This window comes from Podospora pseudopauciseta (genome assembly GCF_035222475.1).
Source record: "Podospora pseudopauciseta strain CBS 411.78 chromosome 5 map unlocalized CBS411.78m_5.2, whole genome shotgun sequence".
Lineage (NCBI taxonomy): Eukaryota > Fungi > Ascomycota > Sordariomycetes > Sordariales > Podosporaceae > Podospora > Podospora pseudopauciseta.
In genome coordinates this window covers 160,185-183,328 of record NW_026946666.1, presented here as the reverse complement: position 1 = coordinate 183,328, position 23,144 = coordinate 160,185, and the positions used below count along the sequence as shown (strand labels likewise).

Sequence of the window (23,144 nt, the reverse complement as noted above, 5' to 3'; positions counted from 1 at the left end):
TCCATCCACCCCAGGTCCAAGATGAGGCACAGGTACCAGCAGCACAGGAACAGGCTTGGCGCGCGCCGAGCGCAGTGAACGATTGCGGTCGGGGCGCTTCTGACGTAACGCGGGCCAGGGTTATGAGCTTATCGTTTCCCACCAGCAGCTTATCGGACCCTGACCCTTCTCAACAGCCCCTTGCTGACAGAGCACAGCATTGCAATTGACTACAGACATGTGCTCCCCAAGTTTGATGATCAAAAACAGAGAATCCGGCCCCTTTGTGGGAACCCGAGCATCTAGATGTATTACAGGCGCTAATGGCATCGTGGTATATCCAGCTAACAACATCAAACACAAAATCTAACCCAACATCTGACAAAATCACCTTTTCGCCGGAGTTCCGTCCTCAGCAACAAGAAACTCGTCTGTCTTGACCGGCCCCTCGCCGACACCCGTCATGATAACCCGGCTAACACCGGCCTTCAACAGGCCAGCAACATTCTCATCAAGCGAGATGGTGGGCTTGAGACCCTTGATGTCCGCACTCTTCCACCCGCCGATATCCGCACCCTGGAGAACATGGTAGAATGTGCCCACAACAGCTTCCGTGTCCTTCTCCTGGTAGTAGATGACAGCGTTCGGGCCGGCGTCGAAGGTGTACGCCGCCACAGTCCTGCCAGCCTTCTCGTTGATGGCCTCCACAGCCCGGATGGCGGCTCTCGAAACATCGTTCATGTAGAAGATGGGCGGATAGGTGTCAGCGCAGGTAGCGTGGAACGAGTTGCTATCCCTCATGGTGACCTCGGCGAACTTCTCAAAGTCCTTTTCGGCGATCGCCTTCTCCATGATGGCCATGTTCTCGGGCACAACGGTGGCGATGCGCTCGCGGAAGAGGCCAGAGGTAGCAACTGTCTGCTGCATACCAGAGCTAGAGCTGACGCCCTTCTTGGCAGCAGAGACAACCAAAACCAAGGCGCGCATGTCGGGCCAGTGCGAGGCCTCGGCAACTTGATCGGCCATCGAGTCGGTGCCATCAGCCTTGTTGCCCATTCTCCAGGCAACATAACCACCAAAGAGACTGCGGCAAGCAGAGCCAGAGCCTTGGCGGGCGATCAAGCTCAACTCGGAGGGGGAGGCTGGGAGCTCGTAGAGGTTGGCGATGGCGCGGACAAGGGCAGCGAAGCCAGCGGCCGAGGAGGCCAGACCGGCGGCGGTGGGGAAGTTGTTCTCGGAGACGAGGCGGAGGGGGTAGGTGGAAAGCTTAGGGAGGGAGGGATCGGCAGCTTCGAGGGCGGCGCGGCGAGAGCGCAGTTCACGGAGGCATGCTTGGGTTCGGGCACCCGAAATATCGGATGGCTCGCCGTTGAGAAGGAGAGAGTCGCCTTCGCTGGCAGGAAACGAGGCAGAGCATGAGGCCGTCGTCAGGGTACGGAGGTCGGCTTGAGAGAGGGTGACGCTCAGAGAGCTGTTTGTGGGGAGGTTGAGTTTGGCATCACGCTTGCCCCAGTACCTGGTGTTGGGCTGGAGTGTTAGTGTTGCTGCTGTTAGACAAAGGGGGAGGGACTGGTATAGGGAGGACCGACTTGACGACGGCAATGTTGACGGGCGCCGTGGTGCTCGCGCGGTAGACTTTATCAGACATGTTGGCTTGGGTATTATTGAGGCAGGGCTGGCAGGAGAAGAGGGAGAGAAAAGAGAAGCTGAAATTACGTGGAGCGGTCAACAAGGGGCTTTTCTCCTTTCAGATCATCACATTTGGCGGGGTAACAACAACTGGGGTCCCTTGGGAGTCCAGAGCCCAAGTGGGCCACCACCAAAAAAAGCCAATGCATTGCGGGGCACAACGCAGGGGTTCCGTTCCGCTGTCACAACCTAAGCACAGACCATACTGCTTGTGATAAGGGTAAGGTAGGTATTTAAAGGCCTGCGTATGTGGCCCCATATGTGTACTGGGGAGTCGACTAGGCTCCAAATGGCCGTGATGGCGTTCTGTTGACCTTCCATCTATGCTGACTGAGGTGTGGAGGTTGTAGCAGGTCAGCACTTTGCTTTTGAATGCTCGTTCATGAATGCGGTTTGATGAGGCGCTTTGACGATCTTGGGAAAAGAAATGAGAGAGGTGAACGGGGAAGGTGAAAGACCTTCATATATGAGATTTTTGACAACTTGCAGCTCCCTGCAAGAGACTCTATCTATGCTTTTCGAGCTTCTATATTTTGTTCCGGAGTCCAAGGTAAATGTTGAACTCGAGTTTGGCCCTGGTGGAAACCGAGACCTCAGGTGCTTCTTGACTCTGTCATTATCTCAAACAAGAGGCACTCTTCAAAAGGCTTAAACATGCCGTTCTTTGCCCAACTCCTTATCTCACGACACAGAATTCGATACTTTGAGCATGGAAAATGTCAACACAAGTCCTGTTTTCGGATTGTCTTGGCATTGTCATTGCCCCTGAACCCCTCTACAACAGCATCAGAGACAAGCATCGATCAAGATTTTCAAGAATCCTATCAAGACGCAACCACTACTCTTTCATTCCTGGGCACCTTTCCCAGCCAATAGTCCCGTAGTAGAACTTCAAGATATACTCCGCCATATACTCCCTACAATTCTGCCCCAGCGGAGGCAAGTAGACACATTACCAACTATCACACTGCATAGAGCAGCTTCGAATTCGAATGCGTATTTCAAATTTGGACACAAAAAATCAATGGCCCGATTAGCTCAGCTGGTTAGAGCGTCGTACTAATATTGCCACAAGGTTAATATCAAGTCATGCGAAGGTCAACAGTTCAATCCTGTTATTGGGCACTCTAATTTCCATTTTGGCTCCTTTTCGGCTCCACATTCTTGCCTTCTTTAACGTCCACGATTCTTTTTTGTATTGTGTCCCATCTTTCTTCTTTTGAGATATTACAGTACTCCAACTATGAATCCGATGACTTACAGCCAGTCAGCTTGATGCCTCAGTTCTAAAGCTCATCATGCCCCTGCTGGTGTAGCTCCTCTCCTCTCCAAGGCTTCACCTTCCCTTGGATAATGTCCACCAGAAATGCTTCCACTACAGCCGCCGAAATGGCTTCCTTTCTAGCATAAGGAAAGACGTCTCCGTTGTTGGGATTCTGCACCGACAAACCTGTCCTACCCTCTTTCAGGCCCATCAATTTGGCTGCGTCGGCGTACTCTTTTGCGTCAATGGTAACAAAGTGAAGATACTCGTCGTATTTCTTGGCCAATGGTCGAATATCGGAGACAAATGCGTCCTTTTTCTGCTGAGAATGGGCGAAGAAGTAAACGATACTTTTCCCTGACTGTTTGACACGTAAGCAGTGATGAGTCAGCTAATCGAACTCATTCGGATTACCTATGGCAACAGCCAGTAACTCACCTGAAAGAAGTCCATTTCGTTTCTTCGGGTCATTTCAGGGATCAGTGGTGTCGAGCAACTGAAGATGAAGTCTTGGAGCGCCCCAGGGCTGGCCACGTCGTTGCTGGTGGCCGACAGACTTGTTTCGTCAACATTGTTGAAACACTCAACAAGTACCTTCGGGAGAGTGTAGTCGGCAATGGCAAAGGAAAATCGATCATGATACTGTTTTGCCAGCTTCGTGAAATCCTCCTTGATTTGTTTCTCAGTAGGCCCAAAGTGTCCGATGAATGTGATATCGTCAGATGTCTGAAATGATGGCATGGACTGGTCGTTCACATAAGAGACGACGGGGCGACTCTGTCTCTGTACAAATGACTTGATAGGCTGAGTTTTTCGCGGACCACGATAGGAAGTGTAAGAGCCATCTTGTTTGTAGAGTCGGATCGTCGGACATGATCGGACATTGTACTTTTGGCACAGTTTTGCGTCTTGCGAGCAGTCTATACTAACATAGACATCTTCTTGGTTTTGTTTCTGGAGGGCGGCCCATTCAGGTTCCAAGGCTTGAGCGTGTTCCCTAGAAAAATGGCAGGTATCAATACCAGCAGATGGGTTGATTTCGTTGATTTCTGCTTTTCCTTACTCATCTGGGAGGACAACTAGACATATGTCAGAACGTATGGCAATGAAAAAGCATCGTTGAGCAACTTACATGCAACAAGTGTCCGGTCGCGAGCTTCGAGCGTTGTCTCTAGTTCCTTGCCTTCGAGATGCTCCCATGCCAAGACGCGCTGCAACAACACCGCAAGAGTGTACAACGTCCAGATTGACTCTCTCATGATGGATCATGGACTAATTCTTTTGTCTCATTTTTGAGATAACCGGGCCTGTGTTTAAAAACAAAGGAAATTGGGATACGGGATCAAGGCTTCATTTGAGTTGGAGGGCCGACAAGGAGTGCTCTCCACAGGGGTGCATGATATGGGGCACAGATCGACCGCCTGTGACAGAAGAAAGCTTTGCGCAGCATCATGCTGCTGCAAACGCAACACCCGTGTGTTTCATCATGTCAAAACGTCTGCTTGTCATCGGCCCATCTCCGGCACAGCTGTTTTTAGGGGTAGACCCTTTTAAGAGACGTCATTCCCATTTTCATCTGAAAATATCTATTTTCAAGGCTGGATTGAACACCAACCAGACACTTAGTCCCATCATGGCTCTGCTCAAGTCGCTCCTACTTACAGCGCTCAGCGCATCTACTCTCATCGCCACGAGTACATCGAACACTGAAGATGACAGCCACAGGCCCATTGATCTCAACAACTATGTCTGCGAACACCCGCCATACAAAGTGCTCATGGTTTCAAAGTCGCCATTGGTCATCTACATAAAAGACTTCATCACTCCGCCAGAACGTGCTCACCTGTTGAATCTGACGTAAGCGTGTTTACATGTGGCCTATTTGAAGAAAAAAACAGCATAGACTCACCACACCACAGTGAAAAAACCTTCACCCGTTCCGGTGTGACGAGGGGCAACTCCAAAAGCCATCTCTCCGTCCGGACATCACAAAGCACCACTGCACCCCGCGATGCGGTAGTGAGATGCATTGAATCCCGAGCCCTCGCCTTCCAGGGCTACGACACACCCGAGACACACTTGGAACCCCTCCAGCTGGTCAAATACGGCCCATCAGAACGCTACCACTTTCACACCGACTGGTTCACATCCTCTTTCCATACCCAAGGTCTCGGAGGAAACAGGGTCAGCTCTTTCTTCGCCTATGTTCATGTCGCCAACGATACCATGGGTGGCGGAACCAACTTCCCAAGGTTAGACGCCCCTGCGAACGACAAGTGGTGCCAGGAGGGGATCGTAGACTGCGATGAGGAGTGGGAGAACGGGGTGACGTTCCGGCCTGTTGAGGGCAATGCCATTTACTGGGAGAATCTGCTGCCTGATGGGCGGGGTGATGAGAGGACTCTCCATGCTGGGCTGCCTGTGCTTTCGGGAGGAAAGGTGGGAATGAATATTTGGACGAGACAAGAGCCTTTACCTGAGGGAATAAAGGGTGCTGATTTGTGATAGTACTTTGACATAGAATCATGAAGAAGACGGCATTAACCCGGGTACAGCTAACACCCCTTTCGCGGCCCGCAACATCGGCGTTAAATCCCGCCCACAATATTCGCGGCCGCCAAACTCCGGCGACAGTGGCCAAAATAATCCAATATATGGGGCTATGAGGATGCACTATTTTGTAAGCAAAATTGTTCTAAACTCCGGGTCGAGCCCATGTATGATGCAATGAACCTATAACGGGAAGGACTTCATTGGAAGCCCCGTATGGATTTGATCTAGCTCATAACCTCGACTTCGGTGGCTGTGGATGGGTGTTGGAGGTATATAAGGACCAAAAGATCTGCAATCAACACCTACCTTTTTCTGCACCACAGTCTTCAAAACCCTCAATCACCAATCTTAGGCATACAAGCACTTCCTGAAACACAATGTCTTCAGTTACCATTCCTACTCGCAAGTTGGGCCGCAACGGCCCTGAGATTCCAGCCATCGGACTCGGCTTGATGGGCCTGAGCATCGCCTATGGAAACCCAGGGTGAGATCCTAAATACCTTACGCACCCCCTTATCACCTCCTTAACTCTGACTTTACAACCTCATCACTGAAGAGACGAATCATCTCGCCTTGCCTTCCTTGACCATGCTTGGTCCATCGGCTGCACAAACTGGGACACGGCCGACGTGTACGGAGACTGCGAAGAACTCCTCGGCAAGTGGTTTTCCCTCCACCCCGAGCGCCGCGAGGACATTTTCCTCGCCTCCAAGTTCGCCCTCGGCGGCCGGACCAATGAGAAAGGGGAGTTCAAGTTTGTGATTGATTCCACCCCCGAGTACGCCCGGCAGTCCATCGAGAAGAGCCTGAAGAGGCTCGGCGTGGAGTACCTTGACTTGTATTACATTCACCGCACGGATGGGAAGACGCCCATCGAGAAGACAGCGCAGGCGTTGAAGGAGTTGAAGGAGTAAGCCATCCGCTTTCCACCCACCCCGACATCTCCGAAGCAAGTACTGATAAAGGGAAATAGACAAGGAAAGATCAGGGCAATCGGGATATCAGAATGCTCGTCCAACACCCTCCGCCGGGCTTCCAAGATTGTTCAGATCGACGCTGTTCAGATGGAGTACAACCCCTGGCAGCTTGATATTGAGAACGAGACCGGGACTCATCTGCTGGACACGTGTCGTGAGCTGGGTGTGACGGTCTTTGCTTACTCGCCGCTGGGCAGGGGCTTCCTCACGGGCCAGATCAAGTCTGTCGATGATTTCGCCGCGGATGATTTCCGCCGGCTGGTTCCGAGGTTCAGCCCCGAGAACTTTCCCAAGAACCTTGAGGTCGTCGAGAAACTGGGCGAGATTGCAAAGAGGAAGGGTAGGTTCCCCGTTCTCATTTGATTCGCCCTGTAGAGAAGGACGGCTGACCGCGGAGATAGGCTGTACTACTGGCCAACTGGCACTGGCGTGGCTCATGGCGCAGGGGTCCGACATCATCCCTATCCCGGGGACCAAAAAGGTCAAGTATCTGGAAGAAAACGTGGCGTCCTGTTATGTGACGCTCTCGGACGAGGACGTCAAGGAGATCAGGGCCACCATCGACAACGCCGACGTCAGCGGGGACCGTATTTCTCCGGGCTTTTTTGATGGACTTGCAGCTGATGAGCAGCTCTATCAGGACACCCCTGAGCTATAAGTCAGAAGCTTGGCCCTTTCTTGGAAGTTAACATCTCAGCTCAGTGTTACCTTAGTCGAACACGTAGTCATTGTCAGTTTTATCAATTCGATTTTAACTCGCAATTATGCCTCGCTATTCAAATACAGTTGAACATATGAGCCACTACTGCCCGCGTCGAGTTACACGCACCCAAAAATCGTCAAACATCCATACGCCCTGTCAAATTTTGTCAGCTCTCAGGGAAGCGATCTAATTATTTGGTGGCAGGGAAAGCATACGGCGTTGTTAACTCTGGCAGCATTGAAGGGATTGATGACGGACCACTCATATCGTCTCAGCAACTGTTGAGTTGACGTTAGCATCTGGCCATCTTGGATGGGCCAACCTCTGAGAAAGCACGTACCTCGACAAAAATCTTGTTGAACTCCATCAGCGCCACAGTCTTGCCGGGACACTGCCATTTTCCATAATGAAAGACCAGATCTGCAGTAGCCTTCATTTTTTCCAACTGATCCTCATCCGCTTCCAACCACCTTTCTGGCCTAAATGTTTCGGCATCCTCGCCAAATGTATTCTTGCTGTGGTGAATGGCAAGCGGGGAAGACCCTATTTGGGTTCCACCAGGGATAAACTTGCCGCAGATGACATCGCCACCAGGAGGGACCTGCTTGAAAAAGGCACCACCAGCAGGAGGGAGAATACGGATGGCCTCTCTGATGACCGCCTGGAGGTAAGGAAGCTGCCGCGCTTCGGCATCTTTGATGGGAGAGGAAATGATCCCCTTGGCAACGGCCTCGTCGATTTCTTGCTGGAGCTTCTGGTAAACCGGTGGATGGGTACAAATGTTGAGCATGAAAGCGCGGATGGTGGAGGCAGAGGTGTCGGACCCGGCCACAATCTGCAAGACGGCCTCGCCCTGGGCCTCTTCGAGGTTCAAACCGTGCCGAATAAAAGAACCAAGCATGTCTTGCTGAGGGACGGCATTCGGGGCGAAGCGAGCAGCCACGGCATGGTTGGTCACACCGATAAAGGCACCAAAGCCAATCTTGTCGGTCTCTTTGGGCAGCAGCCATCGAAGAAAGCGAGACTGGATGATGTTGGCTAGTGTAGGAATACTTCCGAGGGTCAACATGGCCGGGATAGATGCCGTGGTGATCTTGATGTAATCGTAAACATCCTCATCCTTTTCGAGATAGCCCAGGGGCTCGCCAAAGGCCAGGTCGCTGATGACATCGAGAGTAAAATACTGGGCTTTTTCACCAAAGTCCATGGGACGATAGTCTTTGGGGGTGGAGATGTACTTTCTCTCAATGAGGTCGATCAGACGAGCAATCTCAGTCTCGATGGTGCTTTCCATGGACAGATTTTCCTTGCCCGAGTACTACCCAACCGCACCGTCAGCATCGGATTGTAGGGGATCTCACGGGCAACACCAGACGGGACATACACCGGCAACCATCTTGTTGCGCAAGGCCGTATGGCCGACCTCATCGCGCATAGAAAACAGATTGTCTCTCGTGGGATTCAAGCGCCAAGCTTCGTACCCTGGCGTGCATCAAAAAAAGCAAATGGGTCAGTTCGTTTCTGTCTGAGCCGCGGGAGAAGAAGAGCTGGGTGAAGTCTTACACGGTCCTCTGGTGTAAGGCGACCTGACGGCCATCATCTTGCGCAACACATCGGGGTCACTGGTGACGAGGTCATTGGGCCCGATACGCACAAGCGGGCCTGTAGGTGATGGTGAGGATGATCAGCAAGTGCTTCCAGGTTGTGGTTGGTGAGGTGGTGAGACGGTTGCAACGCACCGTGTTTGTCGTTGAGCTCTTTGAGCACCTGAGGGAGCGTCCCCTTGATAGACTCGCGGACTTGCCAGTACTTGGAGATGGCGGCCAGCTTGGGCCCGGGAACATGTGAGAGACGGTACCACTGGATGATGGTGGGTAGGACGAACAGCGCCACCACAGCGACAAAGACAGTCGCGGCAGTTGCTCCAGTGGCCTCGAGAGCGCGTGCTATTAGCGCTGCTGCGGGGTGGTTGGTGAGAGCCATAGGTACTGCTGGGTAGGTGGGCTGGGCCGTCTGTTTCCAGCTCTGTTGAACGAAATGCGTTGAGGAGTACAAGGACCAGGCAGTTGGCGGGCAGGACAGGACAGGACAGGGCAGGGCAGGGCAGGGCAGGGCAGGGCAAGGCAGGCCGAGTCATTAATTTTACCCGGGGAACGGGATTGGAAATGGGAGCAGGTAAGGTAGGTATGAAGGTAGGTAGAGTAATTAATAAGATGGATGGAATGAGGGAATGGGTGAATGAATGCAGATGCACATCAGCAATACTTACCCTCAGTCCACCACCAACAACACCTACTACCTAATCACCAACACACACCTCCCCATCCCCCTCTATCTCTCCCTCTTCCATGGAATGTGCGTCTCCATCTGGGCCCCATCCTCACCGCTGGGCACGGAGCACAGACAGGGCCCGGGGATGCTGTTGGCGGCTCTTGTCCCCATTCGGACATTGGGACGGGCAGACTGCACCGGGCAGTTGGTTCATGACCTTTGTGTATCTCCACCCGACAGCGAGACACACGCCTGCAGCACGCTACCAGTGGGTACCAGTCGCTAAACCCCCCCGCTATTGATCAAGCCTGACCCTCGGGTCCTTCCCTCCCCACTGTTCCCTTCCCGCTTCAAGACAAGCGTCGCCCGTCCGAGCAGCCCGTCCTGGAGGCGAAAAAGTGTCTTGGGACACACGCCTGGCCATCAAACACGCCTGGCTTCTTTTCCCGCTGCCAGAGCTGCTCTTCTCTGTGATCTTCCCGACTTCAAGCTCCAGCTTTCCCACCATCTCCATCGTATTTCTGCGTGTTGCGTGCCTGGTGGGGACACCCTTGTACACTTCAACAGCAAAATGGCCAACGATGCGGAGAACAACAAGCTAACAGCAACGGCCCCCGACACAAACCCCGCCACACCTGCCGACGCCGCCCCGACCAGTCCCGCAAAAGAGCCATCATCGGCTTCGAGCCCAACGGCAACCACCTTCCCACCGGCTCGGGACGATGCGCCCGTGAGCACCGCCGCCGTTGTCACCATTGCCGAGGCAGAGGAGCTCCAACCAGATGTAATCCCATCAGGCGCTCGGGGGGGGGTACGGGATGCTGACGCAACCAACTGCACAGGACTCAGATGAGGTTGACTCCGTTTTTGATGACGGAGATTCCGCCATTGCCAGTCTTCACTCATCCACCACTTCTCTTCGCGACGAATTGATCCTGCAGGTTAAGGAACATGGCAGGCAATACCAGGGTTACCTGGAAGCGAGTGAGTGTGACGTGCATCCGAACCGTCTTGATCGTTCAGCTAACCAAATTCAGAATATGTCCTTCCAATGGACGAGGTAGGATTTGGCCGTCACCAACCAACATGTCTCAAACAAGCAAACACCATAGCTGACTGTGATCTCACACATCTAGCAAGAGCTAGAGCGATTGGGTATGAACATCTTCAGGCCGCAAACCAGGCACTGTTAGCTAACCCAGCTGCGACAGACTTCCAATGTCACTTGGTCTGGCTCACCCTGGACAAGCAGCACAGCACTGCCCCTATTCAAAACATTCAACGGGCCCTGGATGTGGGATGTGGCACAGGCATCTGGGCGATAGAGTTCGGTGCGTTTCTTCATGTTGCGTTACGGAGCACACCAGTGTACTGAGTGTACTGACACCATGTTTAGCTGATGAGCATCCCGAAGCAGAGGTGCTCGGCGTTGACCTTGCTCCGGTGCAGCCTCAGTGCGTCCCCCCAAACCTCATCTTTGAAGTCGACGACCTCGAGCAACCGTGGAACTTCACCCAGCGCTTCGACTACATCCACTGCCAGCTCATGATCGGCGCCTTCCAGGACTGGCCCAAATTCTTCCGCCAGTCTCGCGAGTTCCTTGCCGGCCCCAACAGCTACACCGAGGTTCACGACATCGACTTCTTCATCCGCTGCGACGACGGCACCCTCCCTCCCGACTCACCCCTGGCGAAGTGGCACGAGCTGATGCACGATGCCGCCAACAAAGCTGGGTTTCCCCTGGACGCCATCAACAGAGTGCCGGACATGATGGCCGAGGCAGGGTACGTGGACATCGTGGCCAGGCAGGTCAAGTGGCCGATCAACACATGGCCTAGAGATCCAAAGCACAAGGAGCTGGGGAAGTGGGCCCACGAGAATTTCAGCTGGGGGTGTGAGAGCATGAGCTTGGCTCTGTTTACCAGGGTGCTTAGATGGTCGGCGGATGAGGTGAGGATCTTTATGGCCTCGGTCAGAAAAGATTTGAGGGATAGGAGGTTGCACGCTTATTGGAATTTCTGGGTCGTGTACGGACGGAGGGGTTAGCGCTGTGTTTGCAGGCTGGATTGTTGGATGTCGATGGTTGAACACCATGGGGCTGGGACTGTCAAGTGAGCATCAAAAATTCCGGAGTGAATTGCTGTTTTCATTGTTCTATACCACCTTGTACTTGTTTGGAGTTTCTGTGCTGGGATTTGAGTGGTCAATCTCTACCTACCGTAGATACGGGTAGTGTACTGCTAGTAGATCTTTTGAATTGAGCGTGTAATTGCTATTGGAGATTCTTGGTCACACAGCGTGTGATGGGTATGCAGGCAGACAAGACGCAAGTACGCTCTGACAATGCGTCAGGCAAAGAGTGTGTCCGAGTTAGGCGGTCATGGCTATGTAAAAAGACCAGATTCTGAAGAAAAAAAATGGAAAAAAAAGTAGACAAAAACTATCGCCACACCTCATTCAAGCCTCTGGCTGCAAACTCAACAAGAGGTGATCCCAAACACAGCCGAAAAGCCACAAACACACTCAGATACATATCTCCGGACTGGTTACCGGGAGAGGCCTCGTGATATTTTTCCGTCATGATCGTCATCCAACCAACATTTCGTAAATCATCCCGTGCTACCCAACATCATTCAACGTGCATAGGTATACAGCATCAGCAGCCACATACCCCCAACCAACGATAAGTCGCCTCAGGCAGCCTCAACCCCAACCACGGCCTTCTTGTTCCGCACCCCCGCCAATCTCCTCCTCTTTCCAGCCTTCCACGCCTCAACAATCAAGATGTAGGCCGCCACACAAGCAGCCACGATGCCCCACTCCCAAGTGATGGCCTCATGCTTGAACACGGTCCGGTTCACGACGGGGAGGTAGACGAGCGGGAAGCAAATGACGAAGCCAGCGGACACGGCTCCGAACAGGAACTTGTTCTGCCAGATGGTCTTGAACACCGACAACGGACCGGAATACTTTTCTGGGTGCATGTTGAAGAGCGATCGGGTGAAGTGCTTCGACTCCCAAGCAGTGACCAGCAGCAGGAACGTCAAGGTGGCAAAGGTGGTGGCTCTGGCTCTAAAGGCAAGGTCGCAAGCGGGCGAGTAGTCCGAGTTGCACAGCTCGCCCAGACCGTCGGGGCCAGAGACGCCGTAGGCCACCGAGGTGAAGGCTGCGAGACAGAGCCCGCCCATGGCGGTGCCGTAGACGAATTTGTCAATGATGAGCTCCTTGGTGAAGATGCCGACGGCCAGGTCGTGGGGCGGGCGCTGCATGACATCCGGCTGGGCATCTTCCAGGCCGAGGCCGAGGGCCAAGAAGGAAGACGTGACGAGGTTGGCCCAGAGGATTTCCAGCGGCGACAAGGGGAAGACAGAGACGCCCTTGTTGTCTTTGAAGGCGAGACCGATGAGAAGTAGGATGACCTGGGCGATGTTGGAAATGAGTAGATGGAGGAGGAACTGTGGGCACTACCGTCAGCATGTTTCCATTGATGAGAATGAGCAGAGAGAAATACCTTTTGAATATTGTCAAAAAGACGACGGCCTTCCTCCACGGCAGTGACGATACTGGCAAAGTTATCGTCCGTGAGAACCATGTCGGCCGCTTCCTTGGCCACGTCACTGCCGTTCAGACCCATGGCAATGCCAACATCACTGATCTTGAGGGCGGGGGAGTCGTTGACACCATCACCGGTCATGACACAAAAGGCCTTGCGACGATGCATGGCTTCCACCATCCTGACCTTGGTGGTAGGACTGCATCTGGCAAGGACCAGGGGCAAAGAAGGCATGGCGTCGATTTCGGCTTCGGTCAGGGCGTCAAATGCGCTGGCAACCATGATGCTGTTGGGAGATGAAGCCGCCGCAGAAGGGTCCCGAGACAAGATGCCGATCTCGTAGGCGATGGCGGTGGCGGTCTTGACGTGGTCGCCAGTAAGCATGTGGACCGTGATGCCTGCTTCTTTGCACTTGGCCACCGCGGCAGCCGACTCGACACGAGGAGGATCATAGAGACCAGCCAGACCCAAGAAGACGAGGTCGCACTCGACCGTGTTTCTCTCGGGGAGACCGTTGTTGCTCTGTTCCGAGCCCTCTTTGGGCCCGACAGAGAAAAGCGAGGCGTCGACGGGTTTCCGAGCGACGCAGAGAACACGGAGACCTAGTGCTGCCAAAGCCTCGGCTCTGGTGACAATCTCGGCCTTGAGCGCGTCCGAGGCGTTCATCAGAGGCAGGATAGCCTCGATGGCACCCTTGGTGTAAGCGTATGCAGAGGCGCTGTCTGCGTCGTCTGAGCCGTCGGCGCGGCAGACGACCGTCATTCTCTTGCACGACGAGTCGAAGGGGTACTCGGCCAACAATCCGTGGCTGCCCCCCGCCGTGAGCTGAGGCTTGCCAGAGTCGAATCTCATGGCAAGAACCTGCAGCGCGATCTCGGTGGGCTCACCGATGGCCGTGTAGGGGCCAGCGGCGTCAGCCTTGGTGACGGCCGAGTTGTTGCACAGGGCGACTGTCTCGAGGAATGAGGTAAGCTGAGCGGGCGTCTTCCTCTCCTTCTCGGAGAGGACCCAGTCAACGTCACCCACGCGGACGTCTCCGCTCGTGGGGTCAAAGGGGTGGTTGGTGTTTTGAATGGTGATCTCGGTGCCGTCAGCCAGCCAGACGCTCTTGGCCACCATCTTGCCCTGCGTCAGTGTGCCCGTCTTGTCCGAGCACACGTTGGTCACTCCGCCCACGGCCTCGAGGGCGGCGAGCTTGCGAATCACTACATTGCCCTTGGCCATGGCACGGGTGCCGAGGGCCGTGGCAATGGTGAGCACAGCAATGAGAGATTCGGGAATGACGGCAACAGCCACGCAGATTCCGTAGATGAGGACCTCATCGTCGATGTTGAACTTGCTGACAGAGAAGACAATGATGGCCAGCATGATGGCGAGACCGAAAAGGAGAAGAGCAAACTTGCTCAGCGTGACCTGGAGAGGGGTGCCGTCGAGGCCGAGGATAACACGCAAGCCGTTCCGGAATTTCGTCCAGATCTTCTTGACCATGCTGCTGTCCTCATCGACAGTCTTGCCCCTGGTGGTCCGAAGGAGCTCGGCAATCTTGCCGACCTCTGTGTTCATGGCCGTGGCAGTAACAAGACCCATGGCGCGGCCGCGGGTGACAGTGCTGGCCGAGTACACCATGTTGGTGCGGTCACCAAGAGGAACATCACGGTCCTTGAGGATGAGCTCGGCATGCTTGCTGACGGGGAGAGATTCGCCCGTCAGCAGTGCCTCATCGGTGGACAAGTTGATGCTGCTTACGAGGCGCAGATCTGCCGGGACGACATCTCCAACGCCGAGGCGGACAAGGTCACCGGGAACCAAAAGCTCGGCCTTGATAGACTCGGTCTGGCCGGACCGGACAACCTTGCACGTGGGCGCAGACAAGGCATATAGAGCCTGAATGGTCTGCTCGGCACGGTAATCCTGGACAAAGCCAACGACGATGTTCAGCAAAATGACGGCGGCAATGACGCCGCCCTCGATGTGGTCGTCGATGGCAAAGGAGAGGATCATGGTGATGACGAGGACAAGTGTCAAACTATTGGACACCTGTCTTAGGAGAATCGTCCACAGGGATAGCCCCTTAGCACCCTCAACCTTGTTAGGGCCATACTGCTGCAGGCGACGGGCAGCCTCGGTATTGTCGAGTCCATTTCTGGGGGGGATGGGTTAGTGGCCTTGAGAGAGGAGAAAAAAGGGGGAAGCACAAGACAACAGGAGCTACACATACTGGCTGTCGGTCTCGAGGAGAGAGGTGACATCGGGGACGGTGAGGGTATGAGCCGACTCGGGGGTGAAGCCCGGGAGAGTCGGGGTGCTATCAGCGGAGACGGTGCCGGCAGTACGGACGGTGCCGGCGAGGGTGGGGGATGACGCCGAAGCGGAAGTGTTTTTGGAACTCTTTAGGCCACGTATAGGAGGTTCCGTCTGGCCCTCGACGTCAAGGTCGTTCTCTGTCCCCATTCAATAAAAGTGATTTCTGGATTGATGTTCCAGCGAAGTGACAATGCACAAGGGAAAGAAGAGAAGAATTCCAGAAGATAAAAGGAAGTCGGGAAGGGGGCGAAGAGCATGGGGTTTATGACAAATGATGCCGGTCCGTTCCAAGACATGCAACCGCACCCTTGCTGGATCTCTCTCAACAAGAAGCAGCACGAGGCAAGGGATCAATGGATCATTGCCCCAGGGGCAATGGGGGATCAGATCTCACGGGGACGGTCCACGGAACACGCTTCTTCCCATGCCATCCACGCCATCCACGCCATCCACGCCATTCACGCCACGCCAACAACGAGGAACAAGGCTAACGCCGAGCGCTTGGAACCTGCTTGGGACCGCTGGGACAACGTCGGCCAAGGGCTGGAGAAGGGGGAGCAGCCCAATCACAGACTCCCGAATCACCACGGAGAGTGGGGCACCGTCTTGGCCCTTGTGATTCTCTGCACCGTTCGTGGCTGTGCTCAATGAATGGAAGCTGGTGCCGACCGCCGGACGCACCCTGTTGGTCACTGGTCACCTGCTATCTTTGTTGCTTCATATCAGCTGCTGTCCCTGTTCCGTCGGTATGCACCTAACCGGTATCTCCTGCATCCACCACCCAGGCAGTGTTGTTTTTGCCTCCTGAAGACGAAAAAGAAGACACTGGCTGATTCTCTATGATCTCTGTTGTCATCCACCAGAGGCAACCCATCTATACCATTTGATGAACAGCTGGCTGATGATGGGATCAAATCTAGAGTATTTATCCCGTAGCAAACACTTCCTGTCAAGAACGACGCCAAGCCCGTTATCAATCACCGGCCCCGCACCGGCACTCGAGCCGTCTGCCGGGTGGTGACGCGTGGTGACTGTGCTCATTGGCCCCTCTGGTCCAGACCCAACCACACTTATTCTTATTACTGGAGGAAGGCCGACGCGATGTTCCATACGCTCAATGTTACTAATTGAAGCGAAGCTCACGACTACTTACACGCTCATTATGTACGGGATTCCATGTCGGGTTGAAACGTGGACTGTCGCAACTGGAGGCCTCGCCAACTCTTGCCAACAGCCTCACTCTCAACATCAAGATCAGCAGATCTAAAGACTACACTACGGGAACTGGCCCCGCTCCGGTCCAAAGTACCCCTTCTCGGGAATCGGCAGGATCCCCACACTCTTCCCGTCCATGCCGGCGTGGCTGACCCGATTCCCCCACCAATCCAGCTTCACGGGGTGGTATCCCACAGCAAAGAACATGATGAGGGCGCTGATGGCGACGCCTGCCGTCAACGAGGCAGAAAGCACGTAATTGTACTTTTCCCACCATGCCAGCCGGTATTTTGGCAGCAGGTACATGAAAATGAAACTCAGGATGAACCCGGGCGTCTTGTAGCTCAGGTTGGATGGCGCCCAGTGTTGGAATCCGTGGATGATCAACACGGGGTTCAACCACAACAGGCTGGCCACGAAAGGAAAGATTGTCCTGTCAAGCTGCGCAAATGTCCTTGGTCTCAGTCTTCCCCGCAGTCTTTCTTTGATGCCCGGCAGGTATTTCGGCCCGTATCCCTGCCCGACCAGAAACACTACCGCGATGCCCGTCCCGATCAAGAAGCACCACTTGAACATCGGATACATGGCACCAAACATCCTCTCGCTGCCCAGCAATCCCCACATCAAGCTGCTGGCATACAGCGGTGCACCGTCAGCAGCACAGGTGAACCTGCTCGGCTGGTCCGGCTCGCACAAGCCCTTCACGTTCTCCATGATGAAGTTTTGGGTCGAAACCGCAACAAAGCAGGTGATGATGATCGTCCCAATCTGGCTCCTAAACACGGCCCTCGGCGGGATCTTGACATAGTGGGCCATCTTTTGATCTTGCACATAGTTGTCTCCGTAACCGGCCAACGCCCAGCTGCCCAAGGTTTGCGCAAACAAGAAAGCATTGGGGTTCCCGGGCAGAAGATACCCCGTCAGCACCTGTATCAGACTCCCAAGCCCCAGGTTGGTCCCCGTGGTGGCCGACAACAAAGATAGCGGGACGGCAAAGATGATGTTGATGCCTATCATGAGGAAAACAAGCCACACAGGTGTCTCCAGTGGATATATCCTCAAGAAAATCACCGACACGACAATGGCCGCCACCAAAATGAAGATGAACCACCAGTCCGGCACCTCGGGGTACCGGCTCATCAGCCTCGAATGGACATCCATCGCCCCTTCATAGTTCCCTTTCCCCCTCCTCAGCCCCTGGTAAAAGTCAACATAGGCCTTGCCCACCGTCGTCCACTGGTTGACCATGATGTACAAGAAATACACTGGGTAAAACGCGAAGTTGGCTCCGACAGTCAGGATGTATCCGGCAGAGTAGAACGGCGGGGAGTAGGCTTGGTACTTCTGCTCGTCGAGCTTGTTGTCTGCTGAGATGACATTCTGCACACGGTACGGTTTCCCATCGTTGGCAAAGGCCGAGCTGGAGTTGATGGGGAGGTAGGCAGAGTGATTCATGTTGTTGTAAAAGATGGCCAGGATGACTGCCGCTCCGAGCCAAGCGGAGCACCATTCAGTTGCTGTGGCGAAGAAAGGGTTGGCGAGGGCGGCAAAGGAAGATGTAGCAATGTTCCAGTCAAAAGTGGTGATTGGGTTAAAGAGACCTAACCCAAGAGATGAGCCAGTCAAAATGGCCAAGGTCAAGTTCTCGGGAGCAATCCAGGTCATCCAGTTGAAGGTGGAGAGGGCTGTGAAAAGATAACCCGGCAGCCAGTAGTAGATCGCCATGGATACCGTGCAGACGTAGAAGAAGTTGTACCGGGATATGGTCCAACCGTGAATGTTCTCTTTGGGCTCTGGCTTGGTCAATGCTCGATTCATGGCAATGGTGGGAAGGATGGTGGGCCAGAGGGCTTTGACAGGATATACTGAGAACCGGCGGAGATATCCTGCAAAGCCCATCCCCATGAGCTGAACGAACAGGGTCAGCATGAGCTGGTAGCCATAGTTGACAAAGCTCTGGCCGTAGAAAATGGGCATCTTCTGGACGAGGATCTGTATTTATCAGCATCATTTTAGAGAGGCGAATATAGAAAAAGAGTCAACGCACCATCCCATACGAGTTGGTGGTGTAAATAGCGATGTTGTAGGTAATCGTCGCAAACATTTGCTCTTTGAACGTCCACGGCCCCGGATTGAGCGAGTGTCTCGTCCCAAACACCGTGAATCCCCAGTCCGGAAGGACATACTCGAGGGCCTTTGCACACGGGTACAAAAGAATCTGAATAACACTCCCACTAAGAGCTGCCCGTGTCTGTCAGCCCCATGTCCTTTGATAAGTGAAGGCCAACACGTACTGATGCTCGGAAATCTCGAGTTGAAAAACGTCGCCATAAAGGTCCCAATCACAGCCCACGATATACCCAGAAAGTAAGCCCTAATGGTCTCTACGGGGGTGGAGTCATTGTCAGTCAGTTCAGCCACAGCTCTAACCCCCGGATAGGGGCTGGACCAGCGCATCATGACAGCATCGATTCTGAGATCTCGCTCATAAAAGTCGCCGTACTCTTTCGGGCTCTCTTTCATCAGTCTCTGCATTCTTGTCCGCATGACAGTGGGAAAGTTCCAGTCATCGGCGTGGAAAGTAAGCGATTCGCGGATGATGGCTAGGGCCTCTTCCGTTGACATGGCGTTGATTTTGGAGAGGATGTGCTCGTATTCGCCATTTGGTGCCAATTCCTCGAGCAGAGAGTGCGGGATCTGGTCCGTGATGTTGTCTGGCTCCTGGCCATCGTGTGTTTCCATTTCATAGGGCTTGGCAGGTGTTTTTTCAGGGTCTCGATCGGATGACCTCGTTTCGTGGCTCGAGATGATTCCGATCCCGTCAGGATCGACAACCTCGGGTTTTCCTGCCATGCTTTCTGTAGTCGAACTCGAGAATTAGGGACAATGGGCTACCAAAACGCTCCTCCACCTTCATTGTACTCGAAGGAGAATCGTTGAAAGGCAGTGGGCTTATCAGACATTGTACGGCCGATATGCAATGCCGCCGAATGCCGGCATCCGGGATACGAGGAGGTCCAGATACTGCCGTGTTTGCTTCTCGGCTATGTGTGTCTGACGTTGCATGATGTCCTCCTCTCCTCCTACGGCAGACCCCCAGGTGATGCAGTCTGCATGGGAGCAACATGAAGTGCGGGGATTGCGAAAATCAAGACGGGAATAGATGACCTGACATTTGGTGGGTTGAGTGAGAAGGGAGCGCAGATCAACCGGCATAATGAGTTTCCTGAATTGGAAGGCAGCAAGCCGATGCCACAACATTGGCGAGCATGCATTGCTAGCTAGGTGGCTCCGTGGAAGGGTAGGTAGGCACTCGCAGCTGGATTTGACGGAACTGAAGTGGGAAGCTGTAGCACAGACTGCATAGGTAGGGTGTCTTGTGTTGAACAGCCATTACACGTGAAACTTTAGCGTCTAAACTATCATAAACTGGCCTTCGTAGATGGTCAATAGGCCAGTTTATAAACAGTAAGAATATCTTGAAATATTGATTAAAAGTCTTATAAGAGAAGATACCTAGTGGTAGAAAGGCCTTGAAACATGATCAAAGGCGTGTGAATTACCTGATCTTTTAAGTCCTCAACATGTAACGCAATGTCCACATGTATCTATTCTTATGCATGTTGATATCGCTGCTCCGACTATGTAATCAGATCCATTCAATATTTATGTAACCATGTGTCCATCCAAAAAGCAGCAAGAAACAAGAGGATAAAGGGGGCAAATAGGGGCAAACAGGGGTAGTAACAAAACCGAACCGTCCACAAAGTGGGCCCATCCCCAGGCACACTACCTTATTCTGACTTGGGAACAGCATATAGAGCCCTCAGCTTGCCGTTCCTGTCAACTGATCCAAACTTCCTAAGATCAGTATAAACCCACCAGAACACATTCCGATACAGAAACTTGACAGGGCCCGGTGCAGCAGGCCAGTCCAGCCATATATCGTCCTCGAAGTGGATGTCCAGATTGGCAAAACACCACAACATGCCAGGCATTCCAAGTGCTTTCTATGACCCCCTTTGATTAGCCGCCAGTCGATCGCCAAAGAGAAAGTCGGTATATGAGAAGGCACAAACCATCGAACTCTCCCCTTCCTCCCCCATGATCCTCTCAATCGACTCCGCCATCTTTCTCCCCTCTCCATCCACCTCTCTCAACCTCTGCAACGTAGGGATTTCATCCCGCAGATGCTCAACGAGACTTCTCCCAAATACATCAATCATCTGCACTACCCTCTTACCGTCATACTCCTGTTTATCCGCCAGAACACCATTGATGTAATCTTCCAGATCGTGTAGCCCTTTCTTGAACACGCCGTGTTGATGGACATTCGTCTCCATGATTCCCTCCACCCCCGACAACCTCTCTACCTCTGGAAAGAAATGTGTCTCCTCGCCGTGGTGGTGGACGTGAATCAGGTTGGTGAAAGCCGCAATGTACCGGCAAAAGGGTTTTACGTCGGGAGCTGTGATGTGTGGAGCTTGAAGATAGATGGAATTAAGGCCGCGGATCATGAGATTGTGCGCGTTGGCCATTTCCGAGGCGGCACGGTCGAAGCTGTCCACCTGTACATGCAGTTGAAGTGTGAATAGCGTGTTTCGTTAGGGGTGATCAGATGATGGAGGTGGTCCAACCTTTGCATGCGGGTCTTGTTTCGCTGCAAACACAGGAGTCTGGATAAGGGGGAATGGGTGGTCTGCATAGACTGGTGCCATGGTTGCTTTGTTTTTAGCTGGCGGTGATAGTGAAGAGATTACTGGGCACAGATTCCAAGCCCACAGTGTTGATAAGCACAGTAGCAAAGGTTGATCAATTAGATGCCGTTAGACAACAAATCGCTACCTGAGATGGGGAATCGAAGTGTTTTTCTACCTCGATCTTCACAGCAACTTCCACCCCGAGCATCCAAACGCGGGCATCAACGCGATTCGTACAAAGAATTCCGCGCCCCCAGAATGTGAGATGGCGCAGCACCAGCCAGCCACCACATACATCTGAATCAGGGTATCTAGCTCGTAGAAAATCCAGTTTCTACTGGTCCGTCGACGCCACAACAGCCCTAAATCTCTGTCCTGGCATTCTGGGAGCCTAGTCTGGCACTAGTGTTCATGAATTTAACTCTGCATTCATTATCTCCTTGAAAAGTCCAGACCATCTTTGACAGATGTGATCCTGTTCTTTGCGTGGGCCCTGCGTTCCCCCACCTCTGGCCCTTCAAGCTCCACAACAGCACCAGTACCATCCTGACTAGATAGGTAGCCTACGGGAGGTAATTCTCTGATGGGATACAAATTGCTTACTCTCCCTGGTTGTGTAACAGAATGGTATGAAGAATGATCATTGTATTGCTCGGTAAACCCTTCTCTTCTATAACACTGACACAAGTTACCTTACTTACCGATCTATCATCTTCGCTTTGCAGCTTCGTCGTGAGCCAAGGACCCAATTCTACCAGGTACTCTCCCTGAGACCTCTCCATCTTCGCTTCTTGCCCCTCTTCTTATTAGCCTTCCTGCCCTTATTCTTTTTCTTTTCATGGCTGATGATCACTTCCTCACTCTCTGAACCATCATTTGACTCGACATCTAGTCCACCTTTGTCATCCTCCTCCTCTACTTTCTATTCCTCCCCCAATACTTTCCTTTCCTCCTCCAATACTTTCTTCTCTTCCCCTGTCTTCTTTGCCTTCTCCTCTTCTAACTGTTCCGCCGCCTTATTTTTCTCCTTTATGAGTTTTATGTACTCCTCCAGCTGAGCCAGCCAATGCTTTTCAGGAGGTACATACCAAAAGGCAACCTCACAGCCGTGCATTGCATAGCGACCCAACATCTGCGACAACTCCTTCCAGCAATCTTGATTGCGAACAGGTTCCCACATTTTCGCTTTTCCGTCGCCAACCTTTTTCAGCCCATTTCAGCATAGACTCAGTAGCGTGGTGATGGACGTACTGGGACGTCGTGATGATGATGAGTTTCTCCCAACCATCGATCCACCATTGGGCCATATTGTTGCGGTTCAACGGCATCGCAGGCCCTCCTGACACTTGCGTAGGAAAGCAGCTTTCTTTGACAGGGGGACGTGACTCTAGCGCAGAAATGACACCGATCAGAGCAGCACCGTCTTCGTCAATAGCCTGGTAGCCATCGAGCTGTTGCGGGACCTTGGCGTCGGTTTTCTTGTCTAGGTTGTACACCATGGAGGCGACGAACGGACATGTTGAGTCCGAGGGTAAGTTCACATGTGTGAAAATGGCCATGTGCTTCGATGATGGAAATGCACGAATCGGTTCTCAAGCTCCTTGGTAGGATGTTTTTTTGTGGGTTGTATCACGAACAGGTCTTCGGGTAGCAGGTTCGGCTCAATCGCGTAGTTGGTACCCTGCCAGACATGACCACTTCCGTCGCAATTGTCATGTTCAGCAGCGGTCACTTTGACGTCGTTGTGCTCGCCGATCATATTGTGTACTGCTTTTATTACAGTCTGTCGACTTGGGATTGTACAAAGGTGTGGGTTTACGTGTTGCAATCGCTTCTCCGGAGAGACTTAGTCGTCCCATCTGTGGGCTTCCTGTTCGTTTTGGTACTTAGGGTCTGGCCCCGGTGGTCGATGGGCTCGATCCGCTGCCCACTTGAG

The 23,144-nt window shown here is 53.2% G+C and overlaps 10 protein-coding genes and 1 non-coding gene across 11 annotated transcripts; 3 read left to right on the top strand and 8 right to left on the bottom strand.

The window, feature by feature from the left end:
* Positions 1–366: 366 nt before the first annotated feature.
* On the bottom strand, positions 367–1,753 carry MVD1 (diphosphomevalonate decarboxylase; the record flags this gene model as incomplete). Its single annotated transcript, XM_062912859.1, has 2 exons — positions 1,569–1,753; positions 367–1,495 (listed from the first exon to the last, which is right to left on the bottom strand). The coding sequence occupies exons 1-2, from the start codon at positions 1,625–1,627 to the stop codon at positions 367–369; spliced, it is 1,188 nt and encodes a 395-aa protein (XP_062763776.1). The 5' UTR covers positions 1,628–1,753.
* A 942-nt stretch (positions 1,754–2,695) lies between these two features.
* Positions 2,696–2,793, bottom strand: QC763_0079340. The gene has a single exon. It is a non-coding gene; the product is annotated as a tRNA-Ile (tRNA).
* Positions 2,794–2,801: 8 nt separating this feature from the next.
* QC763_502630 (uncharacterized protein) lies at positions 2,802–4,362 on the bottom strand. The gene is made up of 3 exons (XM_062912860.1): positions 4,065–4,362; positions 3,371–3,984; positions 2,802–3,293 (listed from the first exon to the last, which is right to left on the bottom strand). Exons 1-3 carry the CDS (start codon positions 4,189–4,191, stop codon positions 2,955–2,957), a joined length of 1,080 nt encoding a protein of 359 aa, XP_062763775.1. The 5' UTR covers positions 4,192–4,362; the 3' UTR covers positions 2,802–2,954.
* A 70-nt stretch (positions 4,363–4,432) lies between these two features.
* QC763_502640 (uncharacterized protein) lies at positions 4,433–5,437 on the top strand (the record flags this gene model as incomplete). The annotated part of the gene is made up of 2 exons (XM_062912861.1): positions 4,433–4,789; positions 4,852–5,437. Exons 1-2 carry the CDS (start codon positions 4,566–4,568, stop codon positions 5,435–5,437), a joined length of 810 nt encoding a protein of 269 aa, XP_062763774.1. The 5' UTR covers positions 4,433–4,565.
* Positions 5,438–5,862: 425 nt separating this feature from the next.
* Positions 5,863–7,120, top strand: QC763_502650 (uncharacterized protein; the record flags this gene model as incomplete). Its single annotated transcript, XM_062912862.1, has 4 exons — positions 5,863–5,969; positions 6,042–6,395; positions 6,459–6,802; positions 6,864–7,120. 4 exons carry the CDS (start codon positions 5,863–5,865, stop codon positions 7,118–7,120), a joined length of 1,062 nt encoding a protein of 353 aa, XP_062763773.1.
* A 59-nt stretch (positions 7,121–7,179) lies between these two features.
* On the bottom strand, positions 7,180–9,804 carry QC763_502660 (uncharacterized protein). The gene is made up of 7 exons (XM_062912863.1): positions 9,260–9,804; positions 8,905–9,239; positions 8,729–8,827; positions 8,550–8,647; positions 7,506–8,483; positions 7,381–7,443; positions 7,180–7,318 (listed from the first exon to the last, which is right to left on the bottom strand). The coding sequence occupies exons 2-7, from the start codon at positions 9,146–9,148 to the stop codon at positions 7,265–7,267; spliced, it is 1,536 nt and encodes a 511-aa protein (XP_062763772.1). The 5' UTR covers positions 9,149–9,239; positions 9,260–9,804; the 3' UTR covers positions 7,180–7,264.
* Positions 9,805–10,007: 203 nt separating this feature from the next.
* On the top strand, positions 10,008–11,757 carry QC763_502670 (uncharacterized protein; the record flags this gene model as incomplete). Its single annotated transcript, XM_062912864.1, has 6 exons — positions 10,008–10,220; positions 10,279–10,420; positions 10,474–10,496; positions 10,573–10,591; positions 10,648–10,767; positions 10,833–11,757. 6 exons carry the CDS (start codon positions 10,008–10,010, stop codon positions 11,480–11,482), a joined length of 1,167 nt encoding a protein of 388 aa, XP_062763771.1. The 3' UTR covers positions 11,483–11,757.
* On the bottom strand, positions 11,754–15,440 carry QC763_502680 (uncharacterized protein; the record flags this gene model as incomplete). Its single annotated transcript, XM_062912865.1, has 3 exons — positions 11,754–12,891; positions 12,948–15,132; positions 15,208–15,440. 3 exons carry the CDS (start codon positions 15,438–15,440, stop codon positions 12,130–12,132), a joined length of 3,180 nt encoding a protein of 1,059 aa, XP_062763770.1. The 3' UTR covers positions 11,754–12,129.
* A 1,128-nt stretch (positions 15,441–16,568) lies between these two features.
* On the bottom strand, positions 16,569–19,779 carry OPT6 (oligopeptide transporter 6; the record flags this gene model as incomplete). Its single annotated transcript, XM_062912866.1, has 4 exons — positions 19,470–19,779; positions 18,803–19,343; positions 18,556–18,749; positions 16,569–18,500 (listed from the first exon to the last, which is right to left on the bottom strand). The coding sequence occupies exons 1-4, from the start codon at positions 19,767–19,769 to the stop codon at positions 16,569–16,571; spliced, it is 2,967 nt and encodes a 988-aa protein (XP_062763769.1). The 5' UTR covers positions 19,770–19,779.
* Positions 19,780–20,049: 270 nt separating this feature from the next.
* Positions 20,050–21,368, bottom strand: QC763_502700 (uncharacterized protein). Its single transcript, XM_062912867.1, has 3 exons — positions 21,146–21,368; positions 20,588–21,076; positions 20,050–20,518 (listed from the first exon to the last, which is right to left on the bottom strand). Exons 1-3 carry the CDS (start codon positions 21,224–21,226, stop codon positions 20,303–20,305), a joined length of 786 nt encoding a protein of 261 aa, XP_062763768.1. The 5' UTR covers positions 21,227–21,368; the 3' UTR covers positions 20,050–20,302.
* Positions 21,369–22,130: 762 nt separating this feature from the next.
* Positions 22,131–22,707, bottom strand: QC763_502705 (uncharacterized protein; the record flags this gene model as incomplete). The annotated part of the gene is made up of 2 exons (XM_062912868.1): positions 22,131–22,363; positions 22,410–22,707. The coding sequence occupies 2 exons, from the start codon at positions 22,705–22,707 to the stop codon at positions 22,131–22,133; spliced, it is 531 nt and encodes a 176-aa protein (XP_062763767.1).
* Between the last annotated feature and the right edge of the window lie 437 nt (positions 22,708–23,144).